The sequence below is a fragment of the Cervus canadensis genome, chromosome X (assembly GCF_019320065.1).
Source record: "Cervus canadensis isolate Bull #8, Minnesota chromosome X, ASM1932006v1, whole genome shotgun sequence".
NCBI classification, from domain to species: domain Eukaryota; kingdom Metazoa; phylum Chordata; class Mammalia; order Artiodactyla; family Cervidae; genus Cervus; species Cervus canadensis.
Genome location: NC_057419.1, coordinates 79,722,607 through 79,744,107, shown reverse-complemented (window position 1 = coordinate 79,744,107; position 21,501 = coordinate 79,722,607). Strand labels below are relative to the sequence as shown.

The 21,501-nt window shown below is 37.5% G+C and overlaps 1 protein-coding gene across 1 annotated transcript in view; it reads left to right on the top strand.

Moving 5' to 3' along the window:
* Nucleotides 1-21,501, top strand: part of LOC122435621 (sodium/hydrogen exchanger 2-like) — an 89,758-nt gene that overhangs the window by 56,203 nt on the left and 12,054 nt on the right. The window contains exons 8-9 of the mRNA XM_043459790.1: nucleotides 2,785-2,896; nucleotides 11,327-11,461. Coding sequence (XP_043315725.1) covers nucleotides 2,785-2,896; nucleotides 11,327-11,461 — 247 coding nt within the window. The remainder of the gene's footprint in view (nucleotides 1-2,784; nucleotides 2,897-11,326; nucleotides 11,462-21,501) is intronic.

Sequence of the window (21,501 nt, the reverse complement as noted above, 5' to 3'; positions counted from 1 at the left end):
TGAGATTGCACCCAAGTACTGCATCTCAGAATCCTTTGTTGACTATGAAGGCTACTCCATTTACTCTAAGGGATTCTTGCCCACAGTAGTAGGTATAATGGTCATCTGAATTAAATTTGCCCATTCTGGATCATTTTAGTTCATTGATTCCTAAAATATCAATGTTCACTCTTGCCATCTCTTGTTTGACCACTTCCAATTTATCTTTATTCATGAGCTAACATTCCAGGTTCCTATGCAATATTGTTCTTTAAACATAGAACTTTACTTCCATCACCAGTCACCTCCACAACTGGGATGGCTTTTGTTTTGGCTCCATCTTTTCATTCTTTCTGGAGTTATTTCTCCACTCTTCAGTTCAGTTCAGTCACTCAGTCGTGTCTGACTCTTTGCAACCCCAAGGACGGCAACATGCCAGGCTTTCTTGTCGATTACCAACTCCCAGAGCTTGCTCAAACTCATGTCCATTGAGTCGGTGATACCATCCAACCATTTCATCCTCTGTTGTCCCCTTCACCCCACCTTCAATCTTTCCCAGCATCAGGGTCTTTTCCAATGAGTCAGTTCTTCACATCAGGTGGCCAAAGTACTGAAGTTTCAGCTTCAGCATCAGTCCTTCCAATGAGTATTCAGGATTGATTTCTTTTAAGATTGATTGGTTTGATCTCCTTGTAGTCCAAGGGACTCTCAAGAGTCTTCTCCAACACCACAGTTCAAAAGCATCAATTTTTCATTGTTTAGCTTTCTTTATAGTCCTGCTCTCATTTCCATACATGCCTACTTGAAAAACCGTAGCTTTCCAGTAGTAAATCGGCCACCTACCCACTAGTGCCATATCTTTTTGGCTTTTCATACTGTTCATGGGGTTCCCAAGGCAAGAATATTGAAGTGGTTTGCCATTACCTTCTCCAGTGGACCACATTTTGTCAGAATTATCCACCATGACCTGTCCGTCTTGGGTGGCTCTACACGACATGGCTCATATTTCATTGAGTTAGACAAGGCTGTGATCCATATGATCAGTTTGGTTATTTTTCTGTGATTGTGATTTTCATTCTATCTGCCCTCTGATGGATAAAGATAAGAGGCTTGTAGAAGCTTTCTGATGGGATGGACTGATGTGGGGAAATCTGGGTCTTGTTCTGATGGGTGAGGCCATGCTCAGTAAATCTTTAATCCAATTTTCTGTTGATGGACAGGTCTGTGTTCCCTCTTATTCTTTGGCCTGAGGCCAAACTATGGTAGGGGTAATAGTGACCTCCTTCAAAGAACTTATGCCAGCACTGTTGTATTCAGTGCCCCTGACCCCACAGCAGGCCTCTGTTGACCCATGCCACTGCTGGAGACTCCTGCACACTCACAGGCAAGCCATGCTCAGTCTCTGAGGTCACTGCTCCTTTCTCCTGGGCCCTGGTGTAAGCAAGGTTTTGTTTGTGTCCTCCAAGAGTCTGTTTTCCCAGTCCTGTAGAAGTTCTGTAATCAAATTCTACTGGCCTCCAAAGACAAATTCCCTGGGGCTTCTCGCCCCTTTGTCAGATCCCCAGGTTGGGAAATCTGTCATGGGTCCTGGTACTTTTATAACAGTGAGAGAATTTCTTTGGTATAATTGTTTCAAGTTTGTGGACCATCTGCTCAATGGCTGTATGGTGAGGCTAATGGCGACCTCGTCCAGAGGACTTATGCTATATGCCATGCCTCCCAGGCCTGATGCAGCCAGAGACCCTGTCCCTGTGACAGGCCACTGCTGACCCGTGCCCCTGCAGGAGACACTGAAACACTCAAAGGCAGGTCTGGCTCAGTCTCTGTGGGCTCTCTAGTTCCTGGTGTGCACAAGGTTTTGTTTGTGCCCTCCAAGTGTTTCTGGCAAATATGGGGTTCTATTCTAAATGCAATTCTGCCCCTTCTACAGTCTTGTTAGGGCTTCTCCTTTGCTCTTGGACATGAGGTACCTTTTTTTGGTGTGGTCCAACAATCTCCTGTCCATAATTGTTCAGCAGCGATTCTGGAGTTCTCACAGGAGAAGATGAGTGCATGTCCCTCTACACCATCATGGGTACCTGAAATAGGCAAATTCATAAACAGAAAGTATAATGGTGGGTTCCAGAGCTAGAGAAAGGTGAGAATCAGGAGTTATTGTTTAGTGGGTACAGACTGTCAGCTGGGAAAGATGAAAAAGTTCTACTGATAAATGGTGGTGATTGTTGTAAGAGCTGTAAATATATATATTGCTACTGAACTACTTAAAATGGAAATAAAAGAAAAACCTCAAAAGCCATTTGAAATGCTACTATGAAACAGCATAATTCTGATAGCTAGCCTCAGTTATCACAATTAAATAGATCTGCAGTTTTCCTTGAATAATGAGTGAATAAGTACTTTAACTTAAAGTTCAGCAGATATTCAATCTATATCTTTATTAAAGCCATTTTGAAGAAACATTGTCAATGATTTATACAAACTTGTTTGGTTGTGTATAGAGTGAACACGGGTACAGATTATAAAAAATTTAGTACTCACAAACAGAACTGTCCTTTGAAATATTTTTAGCCTGATATTAAGATAAACTGACTTAGAAGTATAAAGTCCCTGAATGTCTGAATTAGCTACCCTTAAGGTTCATTTTTCTTTTTTTCATTGAGTCTCCCTCTCCATCTCAGCCTCATTAGTCTTTCAAACAATCTTTGTAATACATATATTGATATTTTAGCTTTGATGAATGCATTTATGAAAATAGTATATTTATGTGGTGAATGCCTATAATGAATCCAGGTACCTTTTTTTCAGCCGCCATCATGGAACAGCCAAGTCCGTCCCATTCCCAGCACATCAGGATCAAGACACTATGGATAATATTCAAGACCTACTGGCTACAAACCTTTATAGGATCAGGAGAGTGGTAAGATTATTATTCAGTACATACTACTTTATTCATCAAACAAATGGAATAAATCTATATACACTTATTTTTATAATTCCAAATGAACTTTCTCCCCATATATGTCACAGAAATATTAGTAGGGTAAATAAAATGACAAATCAGTGTTTAAGTCACTCAAACTTGTTACTCATAGGAAAGTCCTATAACATTTTCTATTTAATTGTCAGTTTTTTTTTAAGGAAACTCCATACTGCTTCCATAGTGGCTGGATCAACTTACAGTCCCATCAGCAGTGCAAGAGGGTTCCTTTTCTCCACACCGACTCCAGCACTTGTTGTTTGTGGATTTTTTTGAGGATGGCCATTCAGACCAGTGTGAAGTGATACTTCATTGTAATTTTGATTTGTACTTCTCTAATAATGAGTGATACTGAGCATCTCTTCATGTGTTTGTTAGCCATCTGTATGTCTTCTTTAGAGAAATCTGTTTAGGACTTTTGCCCACTTTTTAATTGAGTTGTTTGTTTTTCTGGTATTCAGTTGTATGAGCTGCTCGTATATTTTGTAAACTAATCTTTCATCAGTTGTTTCATTTGCTATTATTTTCTCCCATTCTGAGGGTTGTCATTTCACCTTGTTTATAGTTTCCTTTACTGTGCAAAAGCTTTTAAATTTAATTAGGCCCCACTTGTTTATTTTTGTTATTATTTCCATTTCTATAGGAGGTGGGTCATAAAAGATCTTGCTATGATTTATGTCATACAGTATTCTGCCTATATTTTCTTTTAAGAGTTTTATCATTTCTGGTCTTATATTTAGGTATTTAATTCACTTTGAGTTTATCCTTAAGTATGGTGTAAGAAAGTGTTCTAATTTCATTCTTTTACACATAGTTATCCAGTTCTCCCAGCACCACTTATTGAAAGTAAAGAAGTGTTAGTTGCTCATTTGTGTCTGACTCTTTGTGATCCCATGAACTGTAGTCCACCAGGTTCCTCTATCCATGGAATTCTCTAGGCAAGAATACTGCAGTGGTTTGCCATAACTTACCTGATTTCAGACAACACTACAGTGGTACAGTCATCAAGACACTGGCACAAATACAGAACTATAGACCAATGGAACAAGATGGAAAACCCAGAGACAAACCAGACACCTATGGGCACATTATCTTTGTATATTCTTGCATCCTTTGTCAAAGATAAAGTTCCCATAGGTGTGTGGGTTTATCTCTGGGTTTTCTACCTTGTTCCATGGGTCTATACTTATGTTTTTGTGCCAGTACCATACTGTCTTGATGACTGTTGCTTTGTAGTATAGTCTGGAATCAACTAAGTTGATTCCTCCAGCTCCATTCTTCTTTCTCAAGGTATTCGGGGTCTTTTGTGTTTCCATTCAAACTGTGAATTTTTTGTTGTTGTTGTTCTAGTTCTGTGAAAAATGCCATTGGTAATTTGATAGGGTTTGCATTGAATCTGTAGATTGTATTTGGTAATATAGTCATTTTCACATCCATTTCTCAGTCATTTCACATAATACAGTCATTTCACAGTCATCCACATTTCACATGGATCCTTCCAACCCAGGAGCATGGAATATCCCTCCATCTGTTTATGTTGTCTTTGATTTCTTTGATCAGTATCTTATAGTTTTCTGTATGCAACTCTTTTGTCTCCTTAGGTGGGTTTATTCCTAGGTATTATTTTATTCTTTTTTGTTGCAATGGTATATTTATACCTTAATATCCTTTCATTTTGCTGAAATATGAAAAATTCTGCCAGTGTCCACACCTGATCAGGCAACTCATCCAGCTAACTCACTCAGTGCTGAAGTCCTGCCTTCACTCCCTGACTGACAGCAGAATCCTGCCATCAACTCTGACATACCATGGGACACTACTAGGAGTCAATATTTGACCACAGATGTTCATTTCATTTTGAAGTACTCATTTCAATTTGAAGAACTATTCATTTCCATTTGAATAACTCCCTTTTGCACTTCTTGTAGAGCAGGTCTGATGGTGACAAACTCCAATTTGTGTTTATTTTAGAAAGATATTTATCTCTCCTATTTTTGAAGAACAGTTTTGTCATTTACAGTATACTTATTTTGTGGTTATTTTTCTTTCAATACTTTGATTGATTATTCCACTTTCTCCTGGTCTGCAAGATTTTTGCAGAGAAAAATGTATATATTCTATTAGTGGCTTTCCTAAATTTGTGAGTCATTTTTCTCATGTTACTTTCTCATGTTACTTTAAAAATTCTCTTTGTCTCTGACTTTTGACAATTTAGTAATAATGTATCTTATATAGACCTCTTCAGGTTTAACATATTTGGGGGTTAATCTGAATATGATGTCCATTTTTCTCTCAATATTTATATATTTCAGTCATAATTTTATCTTACAATAGCTTATTTTAATAAGCTTTTATACTCTTTCTTATTTACTTCTGGTACTCCTATTGTGCATATATTGATTTACTTGATGGTTTCTGAAAGTCTCATAGGCTTTCTTCATTCTTTTTCCTCTTGTTCCTCTGATTATGTAATCTGAAATGAATTGGCTTCAAGTTCAAGAATTGTTTTTTTGCTTGAATGAAATTTATATATGAACCATGGTACTGAAATTTTCTATTCAGTAATTATTCAGCTCTTGGATTTCTGTATCCACCTCCCCCCAGCCATGGTTTCTTTTCTTTACATAAAATTTAATTTTGAACTGTTCATGCATTGTTTTTCCTGTGTTCTTTTAGTTCACTGAACTTTTTAAAGATTATTATTTTGAATTATTTGTCAGGTAGTTCTTTGACCTCAATTTCTGTAGGATTATTTGTTGGAGACTTATTAGCTTCCTTTGATAATATCATGCTTCCCTAATTCTTTGTGATCCTTGAGTTTCCTTTTGCACATTTGAAGATATGATCACCTCTTCTAGCCTTACAGGCTGACTTCAGGAGAACAAGACAGTCATTAATCAGCAGAGACTTGTATTCTGGGAATGTAAACTGACTATGACCATAAACAGGCAGTGACTTATTCCAGGGTCTGCTAGTAGCAGAGAATTGCTGTCAGTTTCTGTGGATCTGATGGGCCTGTTGCTAGAATCTATGCTCAGATGTTGACTCCAAACAGTGGTATGTCAGAGTTGTTGGCAGGATTCTACCATCAGTCAGGGGCTGAAGGCAGGACTTCAAGGAATGGGTAGGCATTGTGGATAGGCAGAGCCTGCTGGTTTGGCTCTGTACCCAAGAGGGGCTAGTTGGGCTCTAGAGTTGCATTGGGTCAACTGGCAGGCTCTGGGCTTTGCTGATGCCACATTTAGGGCTCCATGGTCAGTCAGGGGTGGTTGGCTTAGTTCCAAATTTGGGTGTAGCAGACTGGATTGACTGCAGTTTCATGGGTCAGCCTATAGGGACCTCTGTTGGATAAGGCTGCAGGTGGTACTCTAGGGTTGGGCTAAGCTACTGGAAACCTCCTCTTTTGGGTAGGTACAGGTGGCACTGTTCTGTGGTTAGATGAGGTTGCTGTTAGGGGCTGTCATCTTGCCATACAGCTGTCAGAGACTGCAGAATGACTTTTCAGATCTGTGTATGTTTCCTGCTGAGATTCCCCTGCACCTTTTACTTTTTTTCTAGGTGTCTGTAAGTAGTCTACCTGTACTAATTCCTCCAGTGTTCTGCATGAACAGAAATGGGCCTCTGAGGCATTTCTCTCAAAGTTAGCAAAGTTCAAAGTCCACTTCAGTTTCTCTTTCCCTTACTGGAAAAATTACAAACATTATATATCCTTAGAAATGTGCTATGCTGATTTTGGGGAACAGCAATATGAAAAAAAGTAAAACACCTAAAAAAGTAAACCTTTTTTCCTTACTCTCTTTGGATGCATTTTTCTCATTTTTTGGTGTTCTATTATAGTGCTGTAACCTCTCCCCTGGAATTTGGAATTCTCTCAAAGGTATTCTCCTCTGTGGATAACTAACAATTACTGTTTCTGTAGAGGTCAAGGACTAGGGATGTCCTTTTCTGCCATATTTGCTGGCATCACTCCAGGATGGAATGTTTTATCATTGTGAAATGACCCACCTTATTGCAGGCTTCCTCTCCCTGAATCAGGGCATGAGAGCTCTCCCAAGGCAATTAGCTGAGGCAATTTCAAGCATTATCTCCTTAGTTGCCCATTTTCCTGGCTTCGCTCTCTTCCATAGCTTGATTTAGTGTTTTGCTCATCTTTTTTTTTTTTTTTTTTTTCCTATTTGTTGATTTTCAATCTCTAAGTCATGACCAACTCTTTGGAAACCCCTGAACTGCAGCACACCAGACTTCTCAGTACTTCACTGTCTTCAAGAGTTTGTCAAACTCATGTCCATTGAGTCAATGATGCTATCGAACCATCTCACCCTCTGCCACCCCCTTCTCCTTTTACCTTCAATGTTTCTCAGCACCAGGGTCTTTTCCATTGAGTCAGCTCTTCCAGTCAGGTAGTCAAAGATTTGGAGCTTCAACTTCAGCATCAGTCCTTCCAATGAATATTCAGGGTTGGTTTCCTTTAGGATTGACTGGTTTGATCTTGCAGTTCAAGGGACTCTCAAGAGTTTTCTCCAGCACCATAATTCAAAAGCATCTATTCTTCAACAATCACCCTTCATTATTATTTAGTCACCCTAAATCTCGCATCTGTACATGACAGCTTAAAAACCATAGCTTTTGGAGAAGGAAATGGCAACCCACTCCAGTAATCTTGCCCAGAGAATCCCATGGACAGAGGAACCTGGCGGGCTACAGTCCATGAGATTGTGAAGAGTCAGGCACGATTGAGCAACACACACACACACGCACACATGCACACACACACACACACACTGTTCCCAGAGATTCCATGAGATTGCGAAGAGTCAGGCACGATTGAGCAACACACACACACACACACACACACACACACACACACACACACACACACACACACACTGTTCCCAGAGATTCCAGCTTGGCCTGAGGACGAGCCGTCCTGTGCAAAACAGAACCAGGCACCCCTCACCCCCATCCAGAGGATCCTTAAGCAGCCAAGGTCAACCTAAGCGTTTCACTTTGCTTTCAAGCTTACAATAGCCTCTGGATCCTGGAGCAAACCATTTCACCAGTTCAACCTCAGCACCAAATCAGGTACAATGGACTTGATGCAGTGTTTTTCTCATATCAAGTTCAAACCTCTGGAAATAGAGTTTGGTTGCTAAAAGATAATCACAATTACACCATTGTCATTAATTTGAGAAAAGATGAAATTATTTATATGTATTTAGTCTTAATAAAAAGATAAAAGAGGGTAAAGAATCAATTATGTATTTGAAAAATAAAATACTTTTTCTAGTAAAAAAACAAAAAACAAACAAACAAAAAAAACATAGCTTTAACTATAGGAACCTTTGTCGGGAAAATGATATCTCTGTTTTTAATATGCTGTCTAGTTTGTCATAGCTTTACTTCTTTTAATTTCATGGCTGCAGTCACCATTTGCAGTGATTTTAGAGCCAAAGAAAATAAAATCTGTCACTGCTTCCACTTTTTCTCCTTTTATTTTTCAGGAAGTGATGGGACCAGATGGTGTGATCTTAGTTTTTTGAATGTTGAGTTTTAAGCCAGGTTTTTCACTCTTCTCTTTCACCCTCATTAAGAGGCTCTTTAGTTTCCTCTTCATTTTTTGCCATAAGGGTGGTGTCATCTGTGTATCTGAGGTTGTTGATGTTTTTCCCACTTATCTTGATTCCAAATTGTGATTCATTCAGCCCAGCATTTCACATGACATAATCTGCATGAAAGTGAAAGTTTTAGCCACTCAGTAGTGTCTACCTCCCCAGGGATGGCGGAGCCTGGTGGGCTGCCGTCTATGGGGTCGCATAGAGTCAGACATGACTGAAGCAACTTAGCAGCAGCAACAGCAGTGTCTAACTCTTTGTGACCCCATGGACTATAGCCTGCTAGGGTACTCTGTCCATGAGATTCTCCAGGCAAGAATACTGGAGTGGGTTGCCATTTTCTTCTCCAGGGGATCTTCCTGAACCAGGGATCAAACCAGGGTGTCCTGCATCTCAGGTGGATTCGTTACCCATTGAACCGCCATGGAAACCCTGTCCTTCTGTACTCTGCACAGAGGTTAAATAAGCAGGGTGGCAATATACAGTGTTGTCATACTCCTTTCACAATTTGGAACCAGTCTGTTTTTCCATGTCTGGTTCTCATTTTTGCTTCTTGAACTTCATACAGGTTTCTCAGGAAATAGGTAAAGTGGTCTGGTATTCCCTTCTCTTTACAAATTTTCCACAGTTTTTTTTTTTTTTTTTTCCAATTCACAGAGTCAAAGGCTTTAGCATAGTCCATAAAACAGAAGTAGATACTCTTCTGGAATCCCTTGCTTTCTCTATGATCCAATGGATGTTGGCAATTTGATCTCTGGTTCCTCTGCCTTTTCTAAAGCCAATTTGTACATATTGGTTCTTGGTTCACATACTTCTGAAGCCTAGCTTGAAGGATTTTGAGCATAAACTTACCACCATGTGAAACAAGTGCAGTTGTATGGTAGCCTAAACATTATTTGACCTTACCCTTCTTCGGGATTGGAATGAAAACTGACCTTTTCTGGTCCTGTGGCCACTGATGAGTTTTCCAAATGTTCTGGCATATTGAGTGCAGCACTTTCACAGCATTGTCTTTCAGGATTTGAAATATTTTAGCTGGAATTCCATCACCTCCATTAGCATTGTTTATAGTATTACTTCCTCAGGCCACTTGACTTCACAATCCAGGATGTTTGGTGCTAGGTGAATGACCACACCATAGTGGTTATCTGGGTCATCAACCCCTTGTTTGTATAGTTTTGTGTATTCCTGCCATCTCTTAATCTCTTCTGCTTCTGTTTCTGCTATAGTTTTATCTATTGCTTTACTTCAGGAGACAGGATAAATATGATCTCTGTTACTCTGTCTTGGCTGGAACTCAGTTTTGTTTTCAATTTTTTTTTCCTTTTTATTTTTTTAAAAAATTACGTAAAATATTTTTTAGTTCAACTGTTCCATGTATAGTGCAGGATACATTCAGATAAGTCTAGACTTCATTGCTATTTCCTCCTACACTGTTTTTTCCTTCCATCTAAAAGCAATGGATTTTTAATTAGAGGTAGTTTGTATTCATTTTTTTTCCTTTTGAAAAAGTAATATATATATATATATATATATATATATATATATATATATATATATATATATATATATTTTTTTTTTTTCTAATGGTGATCTAATTCTGTCACCAAAATTGGGATATATACTCAGTTTCAAAAGTATCATCAAAATCTCTAAAATGTGATATGATTATAAAATAAACATTGTTTGTTGTTGCTGTTGTTCAGTTACTCAGTTGTGTCCAACTCTGTGATGCCATGGACTGCAGCACACCAGGCTTCCCTGTCCTCTATTTCCCAGAGTTGGCTCAAAGTCATGTCCATTGAGTCAGCGATGCCATCCAACCATCTCATCCTCTATCAACCCCTTTTCCTACAAACCTGTCTATCCCAGAATCAGGGTCTTTTCCAATGAGTTGGCTCCTCACATCAAGGGGCCAAAGTATTGGAGTTTCAGCTTCAGCATCAGTCTTTCCAATGAATATTCAGGACTGATTTCCTTTAGGATTGACTATTTTGATCTTCTTGCCTGTCCAAGGGACATTCAAGTGTCTTCTCCAGCACCACAGCTTGAAAGTATCAATTCATCAGTCCTTATGCATCTTTATGGTCCAACTCTCACATCCATACCTGACTACTGGAAAAACTATAGCTTTGACTATATAAACTTTTGTTGGCAAAGTGATGTCTCTGCTTTCTAATACACTGTCTAGGTTTATTACAGCTTTCTTCCAAGGAGCAAGTGCTTTTTTTTTTTTTTTTTTTTTTTTTTTTAATCTCATGGCTGCAGTTGTCATCTGCAGTGATTTTGGAGCCAAAGAAAATAAAATCTTTCACTGTTTCTATTGTTTCTCCAACTATTTGCTGTGAAGTGATGGGAATGGATGTCATGATCTTAGTTTTTTGAATGTTGAGTTTTAAGCTAGCTTTTTCACTCTCATCTTTCACCTTCATCAAGAAGTTGATGAACAATTTAAATATAATCTAAATGAGGTTAAATGTAATATTTTGTTCTGTTACATTTTTACAGTCTCTTTAGCTGCAGAAATTTTGAATATGTTTGGATGATAAATATGCCTCAAATTTTTAGCTTAATGCAGGATTATAAAAAAAGATAAAAATAAATTTCATATATTCTTGAACTTCTTTGATAAATTCTAATATATTTTACACAATAACAATTATGTTAATTTTATTAATATATATATTGAGTTTATTCATTAATGTTCATATTCGTGGTGCTTCAATTATGAAACTTCTGTGTTGTGTATTTTGACCAGGCTCCAACATATAACAAGTATGCCCTTCCAGGAGAAAGAGGAACAACAGAACAAGTAAAGGAAATCCTCATTCGCAGACACAAGAGCCTGCAACAAAGTCTTTCTCAAAGTGACTCTGATCAGTCTCAAAAAGAGGTATATTTAATGTTGTTTTCTCTTTGTTCTAGCTCTTCTGTTGTAATTAATTCTTATTTGGAAGATTTTCTTTCCTGTACTAGAATCAGGATTACATGAACTTTTCTTTATTTTTTTAATCAACTTCTTAGTAGGCAGGCCTTAGCAGGGGAAGTGGAAAGTCGAATTTACACTTGTCACAAATTATTATTGATACAGTAGTGGAAGACCTCAGTTTAAAGACTAGATTTATATATGACTATACTGCAGTGCCTTGGGAACTGTGTACCAAATAAACTATTCATTAGTACTTTTGGCTTAGGGCTATATTTTCTATCACCTGCTAGCTACCATACTGATTTAGGGTGGACATGAGGGAGGAATACAGGTAGAAAGGGAGCCCTGAATTCCCTTAGGCAATGTTAGTGGCAAAATATGGAGGTTAAGTCAAAAGTTTGGATTTTCTTTTTTTTGTCTTTTTCTTTTCTTTCTTTCTTTCATTTTTTTTTTTTTATAGGCCCTTTGCAGAGCTGGCCTCCAGCTCACTGTTTCTTTCTTTCTTTTTTTTTTTTTTCGTTTCTTTTTCTTTTTTTCATTTATTTTTATTAGTTGGAGGCTAATTACTTTACAATATTGTAGTGGCTTTTGCCATACAATGACATGAATCAGACATGGATTTACATGTGTTCCCCATCTCGATCCCCCCTCCCACCTTCCTCCCCATCCCATCCCTCTGGGTCTTCCCAGTGCACCAGCCCTGAGCACTTGTCTCATGCATCCAACCTGGGCTGCTGATCTGTTTCACCTTTGATAGTATACTTGCTTCAATACTATTCTTTCAGAACATCCCACACTCGCCTTCCCCACAGAGTCCAAAAGTCTGTTCTGTACATCTGTGTCTCTCTTTCTGTTTTGCATATAGGGTTATCATTACCATCCTTTTAAATTTCATATATATATGTGTGTTAGTATACTGTATTGGTCTTTATCTTTCTGGCTTACTTCACTCTGTTTGATGTGCTCCAGTTTCATCCATCTCATTAGAACTGATTCAAATAAATTCTTTTTAATAGCTGAGTAATATTCCATGGTGTATATGTACCACCACTTCCTTATCCATTCGTCTGCTGATGGGCATCTAGGTTGCTTCCATGTCCTGGCTATTATAAACAGTGCTGCGATGAACATTGCGGTGCACGTGTCTCTTTCAGATCTGGTTTCCTCAGTGTTAATGCCCAGAAGTGGGATTGCTGGGTCATATGGCAGTTCTATTTCCAGTTTTTGAAGGAATCTCCACACTGTTTTCCATAGTGGTTGTACTAGTTTGCATTCCCACCAACAGTGTAAGAGGGTTCCCCCTTCCCCACACCCTCTCCAGCATTTATTGCTTGTAGACTTTTGGATAGCAGCCATCCTGACTGGCGTGTAATGGTACCTCATTGTGGTTTTGATTTGCATTTCTCTGATAATGAGTGATTTGAGCATCTTTTCATGTGTTTGTTAGCCATCTGTATGTCTTCTTTGGAGAAATGTCTGTTTAGTTCTTTGGCCCATTTTTTGATTGGGTCATTTATTTTTCTGGAATTGAGCTGCAGGAGTTGTTTGTATATTTTTGAGATTAATCCTTTGTCTGTTGCTTCGTTTGCTATTATTTTCTCCCAATCTGAGGGCTGTCTTTTCACCTTGCTTATAGTTTCCTTTGTTGTGCAAAAGCTTTTAAGTTTAATTAGGTTCCATTTGTTTATTTTTGCTTTTATTTCCAATATTCTGGGAGGTGGGTCATAGAGGATCCTGCTGTGATTTATGTCAGAGAGTGTTTTGCCTATGTTCTCCTCTAGGAGTTTTATAGTTTCTGGTCTTACAGTTAGATCTTTAATCCATTTTGAGTTTATTTTTGTGTATGGTGTTAGAAGTGTTCTAGTTTCATTCTTTTACAAGTGGTTGACCAGTTTTCCCAGCACCACTTGTTAAAGAGGTTGTCTTTTTTCCATTGTATATCCTTGCCTCCTTTGTCGAAGATAAGGTGTCCATAGGTTTGTGGATTTATCTCTGGGCTTTCTATTCTGTTCCATTGATCTATATTTCTGTCTTTGTGCCAGTACCATACTGTCTTGATGACTGTGGCTTTGTAGTATAGCCTGAAGTCAGGCAGGTTGATTCCTCCAGTTCCATTCTTCTTTCTCGAGATTGCTTTGGCTATTCGAGGTTTTTCTGTATTTACATACAAAATGTGAAATTATTTTTTCTAGTTCTGTGAAGAATACCGTTGGTAGCTTGATAGGGATTGCATTGAATCTATAGATTGCTTTGGGTAGTATACACATTTTCACAGTATTGATTCTTCCAATCCATGAACACGGCATATTTCTCCATCTATTTGTGTCCTCTTTGATTTCTTTCATCATTGTTTTATAGTTTTCTATGTATAGGTCTTTTGTTTCTTTAGGTAGATATACTCCTAAATATCTTATTCTTTTTGTTGCAATGGTAAATGGTATTGTTTCCTGAATTTCTCTTTCTGTTTTCTCATTGTTAGTGTATAGGAATGCAAGGGATTTCTGTGTGTTTATTTTGTATCCTGCAACATTACTGTATTCATTGATTAGCTCTAGTAATTTTCTGGAAGAGTCTTTAGGGTTTTCTATGTAAAGGATCATGTCATCTGCAAACAGTGAGAGTTTCACTTCTTCTTTTCCTATCTGGATTCCTTTTATTGTATTTTTTTTTCTGCTCTGATTGCTGTGGCCAACATTTCCAAAATTATGTTGAATAGTAGTGGTGAGAGTGGACACCGTTGTTTTGTTCCAGACTTTAAGGGAAATGCTTTCAATTTTTCACCATTGAGAATAATGTCTGCTGTGAGTTTGTCATATATAGCTTTTATTATGTTGAGGTATGTTCCTTCTGTTCCTGCTTTCTGGAGAGTTTTTATCATAAATGGATGTTGAATTTTGTCAAAGGCTTTCTCTGCATCTATTGAGATAATCATATGGTTTTTATCTTTCAATTTGTTAATGTGGTGTATCACATTGTTTTATTTGTGAGTATTAAAGAATCCTTGCATTCCTGGGATAAAGCTCACTTGGTCATGATGTATGATCTTTATAATATGTTGTTTGATTCCGTTTGCTAGAATTTTGTTAAAGATTTTTGCATCTATCTTCATCAGTGATATTGGCCTGTAGTTTTCTTTTTTGTGGCATCTTTGTCTGGTTTTGGAATTAAGGTGATGTTGACCTCATAGAATGAGTTTGGAAGTTTGCCTTCTTCTGCAATTTTCTGGAAGAGTTTGAGTAAGATAGGTGTTAGCTCTCCTCTAAATTTTTGGTAGAATTCAGGTGTGAAGCCATCTGGTCCTGGGCTTTTGTTTGCTGGAAGATTTCTGATTAAAGTTTTGATTTCCATGCTTTTGATGGGTCTGTTAAGATCTTCTATTTCTTTCTGGTTCAGTTTTCGAAAGTTACACTTTTCTAAGAATTCGTCCATTTCTTCTAAGCTGTTCATTTTGTTGGTATATAGCTGCTGTTAGTAGTCTCTTATGATCTTTTGTATTTCAGTGTTGTCTGCTGTGTTCTCTCCATTTTCATTTCTAATTTTGTTGATTTGGTCCTTCTCCCTTTATTTCTTGATGAGTCTGGCTAACAGTTTGTCAATTTTAATTATCTTTTCATAAAACTGGCTTTTAGCTTTGTTGATTTTTGCTATGGTCTCTTTAGTATCTTCTACATTTATTTCTGCCCGAATTTTTGAGTTATTTCCTTGTATATTTTTGAGATTAATGCTTTATCTTTTGCTTCATTTGCTATTATTTTCTCCCAAACTGAGAGCTGTCTTCTCACCTTACTTATAGTTTCTTTTGTTGTGCAAAAGCTTTTAAGTTTCAGTAGGTCCCATTTGTTTATTTTTGCTTTTATTTCCAATATTCTGGGAGGTGGGTCATAGAGGATCCTGCTGTGATTTATGTCGGAGAGTGTTTTGCCTATGTTCTCCTCTAGGAGTTTTATAGTTTCTGGTCTTATATTTAGATCTTTAATCCATTTTGAGTTTATTTTTGTCTATGGTGTTAGAAAGTGTTCTAGTTCCATTCTTTTACAAGTGGTTGACCAGTTTTCCCAGCACCACTTGTTAAAGAGGTTGTCTTTTTTCCATTGCATATTCTTGCCTCCTTTGTCGAAGATAAGGTGCCCATAGGTTCGTGGATTTATCTCTGGGCTTTCCATTCTGTTCCATTGATGTATATTTCTGTCTTTGTGCCAGTACCATACTGTCTTGATGACTGTGGCTTTGTAGTATAGCCTGAAGTCAGGCAGGTTGGTTCCTCCAGTTCCATTCTTCTTTCTCAAGATTACTTTGGCTATTCGAGGTTTTTTGTATTTCCATACAAATTGTAAAATTATTTGTTCTAGTTCTGTGAAGAATACCGTTGGTAGCTTGATAGGGATTGCATTGAATCTATAGATTGCTTTGGGTAGAATAGCCATTTTGACAATATTGATTCTTCCAATCCATGAACACGGTATGTTTCTCCATCTGTTTGTGTCCTCTTTGATTTCTTTCATCAGTGTTTTATAGTTTTCTATGTATAGGTCTTTTGTTTCTTTAGGTAGATATACTCCTAAGTATTTTATTCTTTTGTTGCAATGGTGAATGGTATTGTTTCCTTAGTTTCTCTTTCTGTTTTCTCATTGTTAGTGTATAGGAATGCAAGGGATTTCTGTGTGTTAATTTTATATCCTGAAACTTTACTATATTCATTGATTAGCTCTAAAAATTTTCTGGTAGAGTCTTTAGGGTTTTCTATGTAGAGGATCATGTCATCTGCAAACAGTGAGAGTTTCACTTCTTCTTTTCCTATCTGGATTCATTTTATTTCTTTTTCTGCTCTGATTGCTGTGGCCAAAACGTCCAACATGATGTTAAATAGTAGTGGTGAGAGTGGGAACCCTTGTCTTGTTCCTGATTTCAGGGGAAATGCTTTCAATTTTTCACCATTGAGGGTGATACTTGCTGTGGGTTTGTCATATATAGCTTTTATTATGTTGAGGTATCTTCCTTCTATTCCTGCTTTCTGGAGAGTTTTAATCATAAATGGGTGTTGAATTTTGTCAAAGGCTTTCTCTGCATCTATTGAGATAATCATATGGTTTTTATCTTTCAATTTGTTAATGTGGTGTATTTAATTGATTGATTTGTGATAAAGCCCACTTGGTCATGGTGTATGATTTTTTTAATATGTTGTTGAATTCTGTTTGCTAGAATTTTGTTAAGGATTTTTGCATCTATGTTCATCAGTGATATTGGCCTGTAGTTTTCTTTTTTTGTGGCATCTTTGTCAGGTTTTGGAATTAGGGTGATGGTGCCTCATAGAATGAGTTTGGAAGTTTACCTTCTTCTGCAATTTTCTGGAAGAGTTTGAGTAAGATAGGTGTTAGCTCTTCTTTAAATTTTTGGTAGAATTCAGCTGTGAAGCCATCAGGTCCTGGGCTTTTGTTTGCTGGAAGATTTCTGATTACAGTTTCGATTTCCTTGCTTGTGATGGGTCTGTTAAGATCTTCTATTTCTTCCTGGTTCAGTTTTGGAAAGTTATACTTTTCTAAGAATTTGTCCAAAAATATACAAGCAACTCCTGCAGCTCAAGTCCAGAAAAATAAATGACCCAATCGAAAAACGGGCCAAAGAACTAAACAGACATTTCTCCAAAGAAGACATACAGATGGCTAACAAACACATGAAAAGATGCTCAACATCACTCATTATCAGAGAAATGCAAATCAAAACCACAATGAAGTACCATTACACGCCAGTCAGGATGGCTGCTATCCAAAAGTCTACAAGCAATAAATGCTGGAGAGGGTGTGGAGAAAAGGGAACCCTCTTACACTGTTGGTGGGAATGCAAACTAGTACAGCCACTATGGAAAACAGTGTGGAGATTTCTTAAAAAACTGGAAATAGAACTGCCATATGACCCAGCAATCCCACTTCTGGGCATACACACTGAGGAAACCAGATCTGAAAGAGACACGTGCACCGCAATGTTCATCGCAGCACTGTTTATAATAGCCAGGACATGGAAGCAACCTAGATGCCCATCAGCAGATGAATGGATAAGGAAGCTGTGGTATATATACACAATGGAATATTACTCAGCCGTTAAAAAGAATTAATTTGAATCAGTTCTAATGAGATGGATGAAACTGGAGCCCATTATACAGAGTGAAGTAAGCCAGAAAGATAAAGATCATTACAGCATACTAACACATATATATGGAATTTAGAAAGTTGGTAATGATAACCCTATATGCAAAACAGAAAAAGAGACACAGATGTACAGAACAGACTTTTGGACTCTGTGGGTGTAGGCGAAGGTGGGATGTTTCGAGAGAACAGCATGTATATTATCTATAGGGAAACAGATCAGCAGCCCAGGTTGGATGCATGAGACAAGTGCTCAGGACTGGTGCACTGGGAAGACCCAGCAGAATCAGGTGGAGAGGGAGGTGGGAGGGGGGATCAGAATGGGCAACACATGTAACTCCATGGCTGATTCATGTCAATGTATGACAAACCCCACTGCAAAGTTGTGAAGTAATTAGCCTCCAACTAATAAAAATAAATGAAAAGAAAAAAAAAAGAAAAAAAAAAGTTATTTCCTTCTACTAACCCTGGGGTTCTTAATTTATTCCTTCTCCAGTTGCTTTAGGTTTAGAGTTAGGTTATTTCTTTGATTTTTATCTTGTTTCTTGAGGTAAGCCTGTATTGCTATGATCCTTCCCTTTAGCACTGATTTTACAGTGTCCCATAGGTTTGGGTTGTTTTCTTTCATTTCTATGCATATTTTTATTTCTTTTTAAATTTCTTCTATGATTTGTTGGTTATTCAGAAGCATGTTATTTAGCCTCCATATGTTGGAATTTTTAATAGTTTGTTTGTTTGTTTGTTTTGTTTTCCTGTGATTGAGATCTCATCTTACTGCATTGTGGTCAGAAAAGATGATTGGAATGATTTAAAATATTTTGAATTTACCAGGGCTAGACTTATGGCCCAGGATGTGATCTATTCTGGAGAAGGTTCCATGTGCATTTGAGAAAAAGGTGAAGTTGATTGTTTTGTGGTGAAATGTCCAATAGATATCAATTAGGTCTAGCTGGACCATTGTGTCATTTAAACTTTGTGTTTCCTTGTTAATTTTCTGTTTTGTTGATTGATCAATACGTGTCAGTGGGGTATTACAGTCTCCCACTATTATTGTGTTATTGTTAATTTCCCCTTTCATTCGTGTTATCATTTGCCTTACATATTGCGGTGCTCCTATGTTGGATGCATATATATTTATAATTGTTATATCTTCTTCTTGGATTGATCCTTTGATCATTATGTAGTGTCCTTCTTTGTCTCTTTTCACAGACTTTATTTTAAAGCTTATTTTATCTCATATGAGTATTGCGACTCCTGCTTTCTTTTGGTCTCCTTTTGCATGAAATATTTTTTTCCAGCCCTTCACTTTTAGTCTGTATGTGTCCCTTGTTTTGAGGTGGGTCTCTTATAGACAGCATATATAGGGGTCTTGCTTTTGTATTCATTCAGCCAATCTTTGTCTTTTGGTTGGGGCATTCAACCCATTTACATTTAAGGTAATTATTGATAGGTATGGTCCCGTTGCCATTTGCTTTGTTGTTTTGGGTTCACGTTTATACAACCTTTCTGTGTTTCCTGTCTAGAGAAGATCCTTTAGCATTTGTTGGAGAGCTGGTTTGGTGGTGCTGAATTCTCTCAGCTTTTGCTTGTCTGTAAAGCTTTTGAATTCTCCTTCATATCTGAGTGAGATACGTGTTCAGTACAGTAATCTGGTTTGTAGGTCATTCTCTTCCATTACTTTAAGTATGTCCTGCCATTCCCTTCTGGCCTGAAGAGTTTCTATTGAAAGATCAGCTGTTAGCCTTATGAGAATCCCTTTCTGGGTTATTTGTTGTTTCTCCCTTGCTGCCTTTAATATTTGTTCTTTGTGTTTGATCTTTGTTAATTTGATTAATATGTGTCTTGGGGTGTTTTGCCTTGGGTTTATCCTGTTTGGGACTGTCTGGGTTTCTTGGACTTGTGTCACTATTTCCTTCCCATTTGGGGGAAGTTTTCAGCTATTATCTCTTTGAGTATTTTCTCATGGCCTTTCTTTTTGTTTTCTTCTTCTGGGACTCTTATGATTCGAATGTTGGTGCATTTCACATTTTCCCAGAGGTCCCTGAGTTTGTCCTCATTTGTTTTAATTCTTTTTTTTTTTCTTTCTTCCTCTCTGCTTCATTTATTTTCACCATTTTATCTTCTACCTCACTTATCCTATCTTCTGCCTCCGTTTTTCTACTGTTGGTTCCCTCCAGAGTGTTTTTGATCTCATTTATTGCATTATTCTCTTTTTATTATTTTTTTTATATTTTTCATCAGAATGTGATTTTCTTTTTTTTAATTAATTAATTAATTGATTAATTAATTTTCCATTTATTTTTATTAGTTGGAGGCTAATTACTTTACCTGGAAGAAATAAAAAATAGTCAATTGAAAATCAATAAGGCATTATTCATTTTCAATTGACTCTTTTTTATTTCTTCCAGGTCCTTGTTAAACATTTCTTGCATCTTCTCAATCCTTGTCTCCAGGCTATTTATCTGTAACTCTATTTTGTTTTCAAAATTTTAGATCATTTTTTATTATCATTATTCTAAATTCTTTTTTCAGGTAGATTCCCTATCTTCTCCCCTTTTGTTTGGCTTGGTGGGCATTTTTCATGTCCCTTTACCTTCTGGGTATTTCTCTGCCTTTTCATCTTATTTAGATTTCTGTGTTTGGGGTGCCCTTTCTGTATTCTGGTAGTCTGCAGTTCCTTTTCATTGTGGAGGTTTCTCTCAGTGGGTGGACCTGGACGTTTGGCTTTCCAAGGTTTGCTGGTTAGGGACGCTTGTGTTGGTGTTCTGGTGGGTGGAGCTGGATTTCTTCTCTCTGGAGTGCAATGGAGTGTCCTGTAGTGAGTTTTGAGATGGGTCTATGGGATTGGTGTGACTTTGGCCAGCCTGTATATTGATGCTCAGGGCTATGTTCCTGTGTTCCTGGAGAATTTGTGTGGTATATCTTGCTCTGGAACTTATTGGCTCTTGGGTGATGGTTGGTTTCAGTGTAGGTATGGAGGCTTTTGGATGATCTCTTATTAATTAATGTTCCCTGGAGTCAGGAGTTCTCTGGTGTTCTAGGTTTGGGGCTTAAGCCTCTTGCCTCTGGATTTCAGTCTTATTCTTCCAGTAGCCTCAAGACTTCTCCATCCATACAGCACTGATAATAAAACTTCTAGGTTAATGGCGAAAGGATTCTCCACAGTGAGGGACACCCAGAGAGGTTCACAGAGTTACATGAAGGAGAGGAGAGGGAGGAAGGAGATAGAGGTGAGCAGGAGGAGAAAAAGGGGGATTCAAGAGAAGAGATACAAATCTATTCAGTACTCTGTTCCCTAAATGTTCTCCACAGCCCAGAACACCCACAGAGATTCACATAATTGGATTGAGAAGAGAAAGGGGAGGGAGGAAATAGAGGTGATCTGGGGGAGAAAAAGGAGAGTCAAAAGGGGGAGAGAGTGATCACACCAGTAATCACACTCCTGAGTAAAAATCGTTGCTGAAGTTTGGATTCTTAAATGTCCAAAATTGATATCAAATACTGAAAAACAAAGATTAAAAATCTAGAGTAGTGGTTAGACTCTTAAAAATACAATATTAAAAAATACAGAAACACAAAAAATTTAAGAAATATATATGAAGTTCGCTTTAAAATAGGGTCTTTTTTTTTTTTTTGGCCAGGTTATAGTGGGTTTTAAAAATGAAAATTAAGGAGTAATAGAGGAGTAATTGAGGGCTTTAAAAAAAAGAAAGAGAATTTTTTTTAATTAAAAAAATAATAGTAAAAACATATCATATATCTTTGAATTTCTCTGGAGTTCTTTTGGGCAGTGTGGGTTCAGTTCAGTTTAAGATAGCTCCTTGTTCCAGCTTACACTTCTCAATATCTATAGGCCCCTTCCTG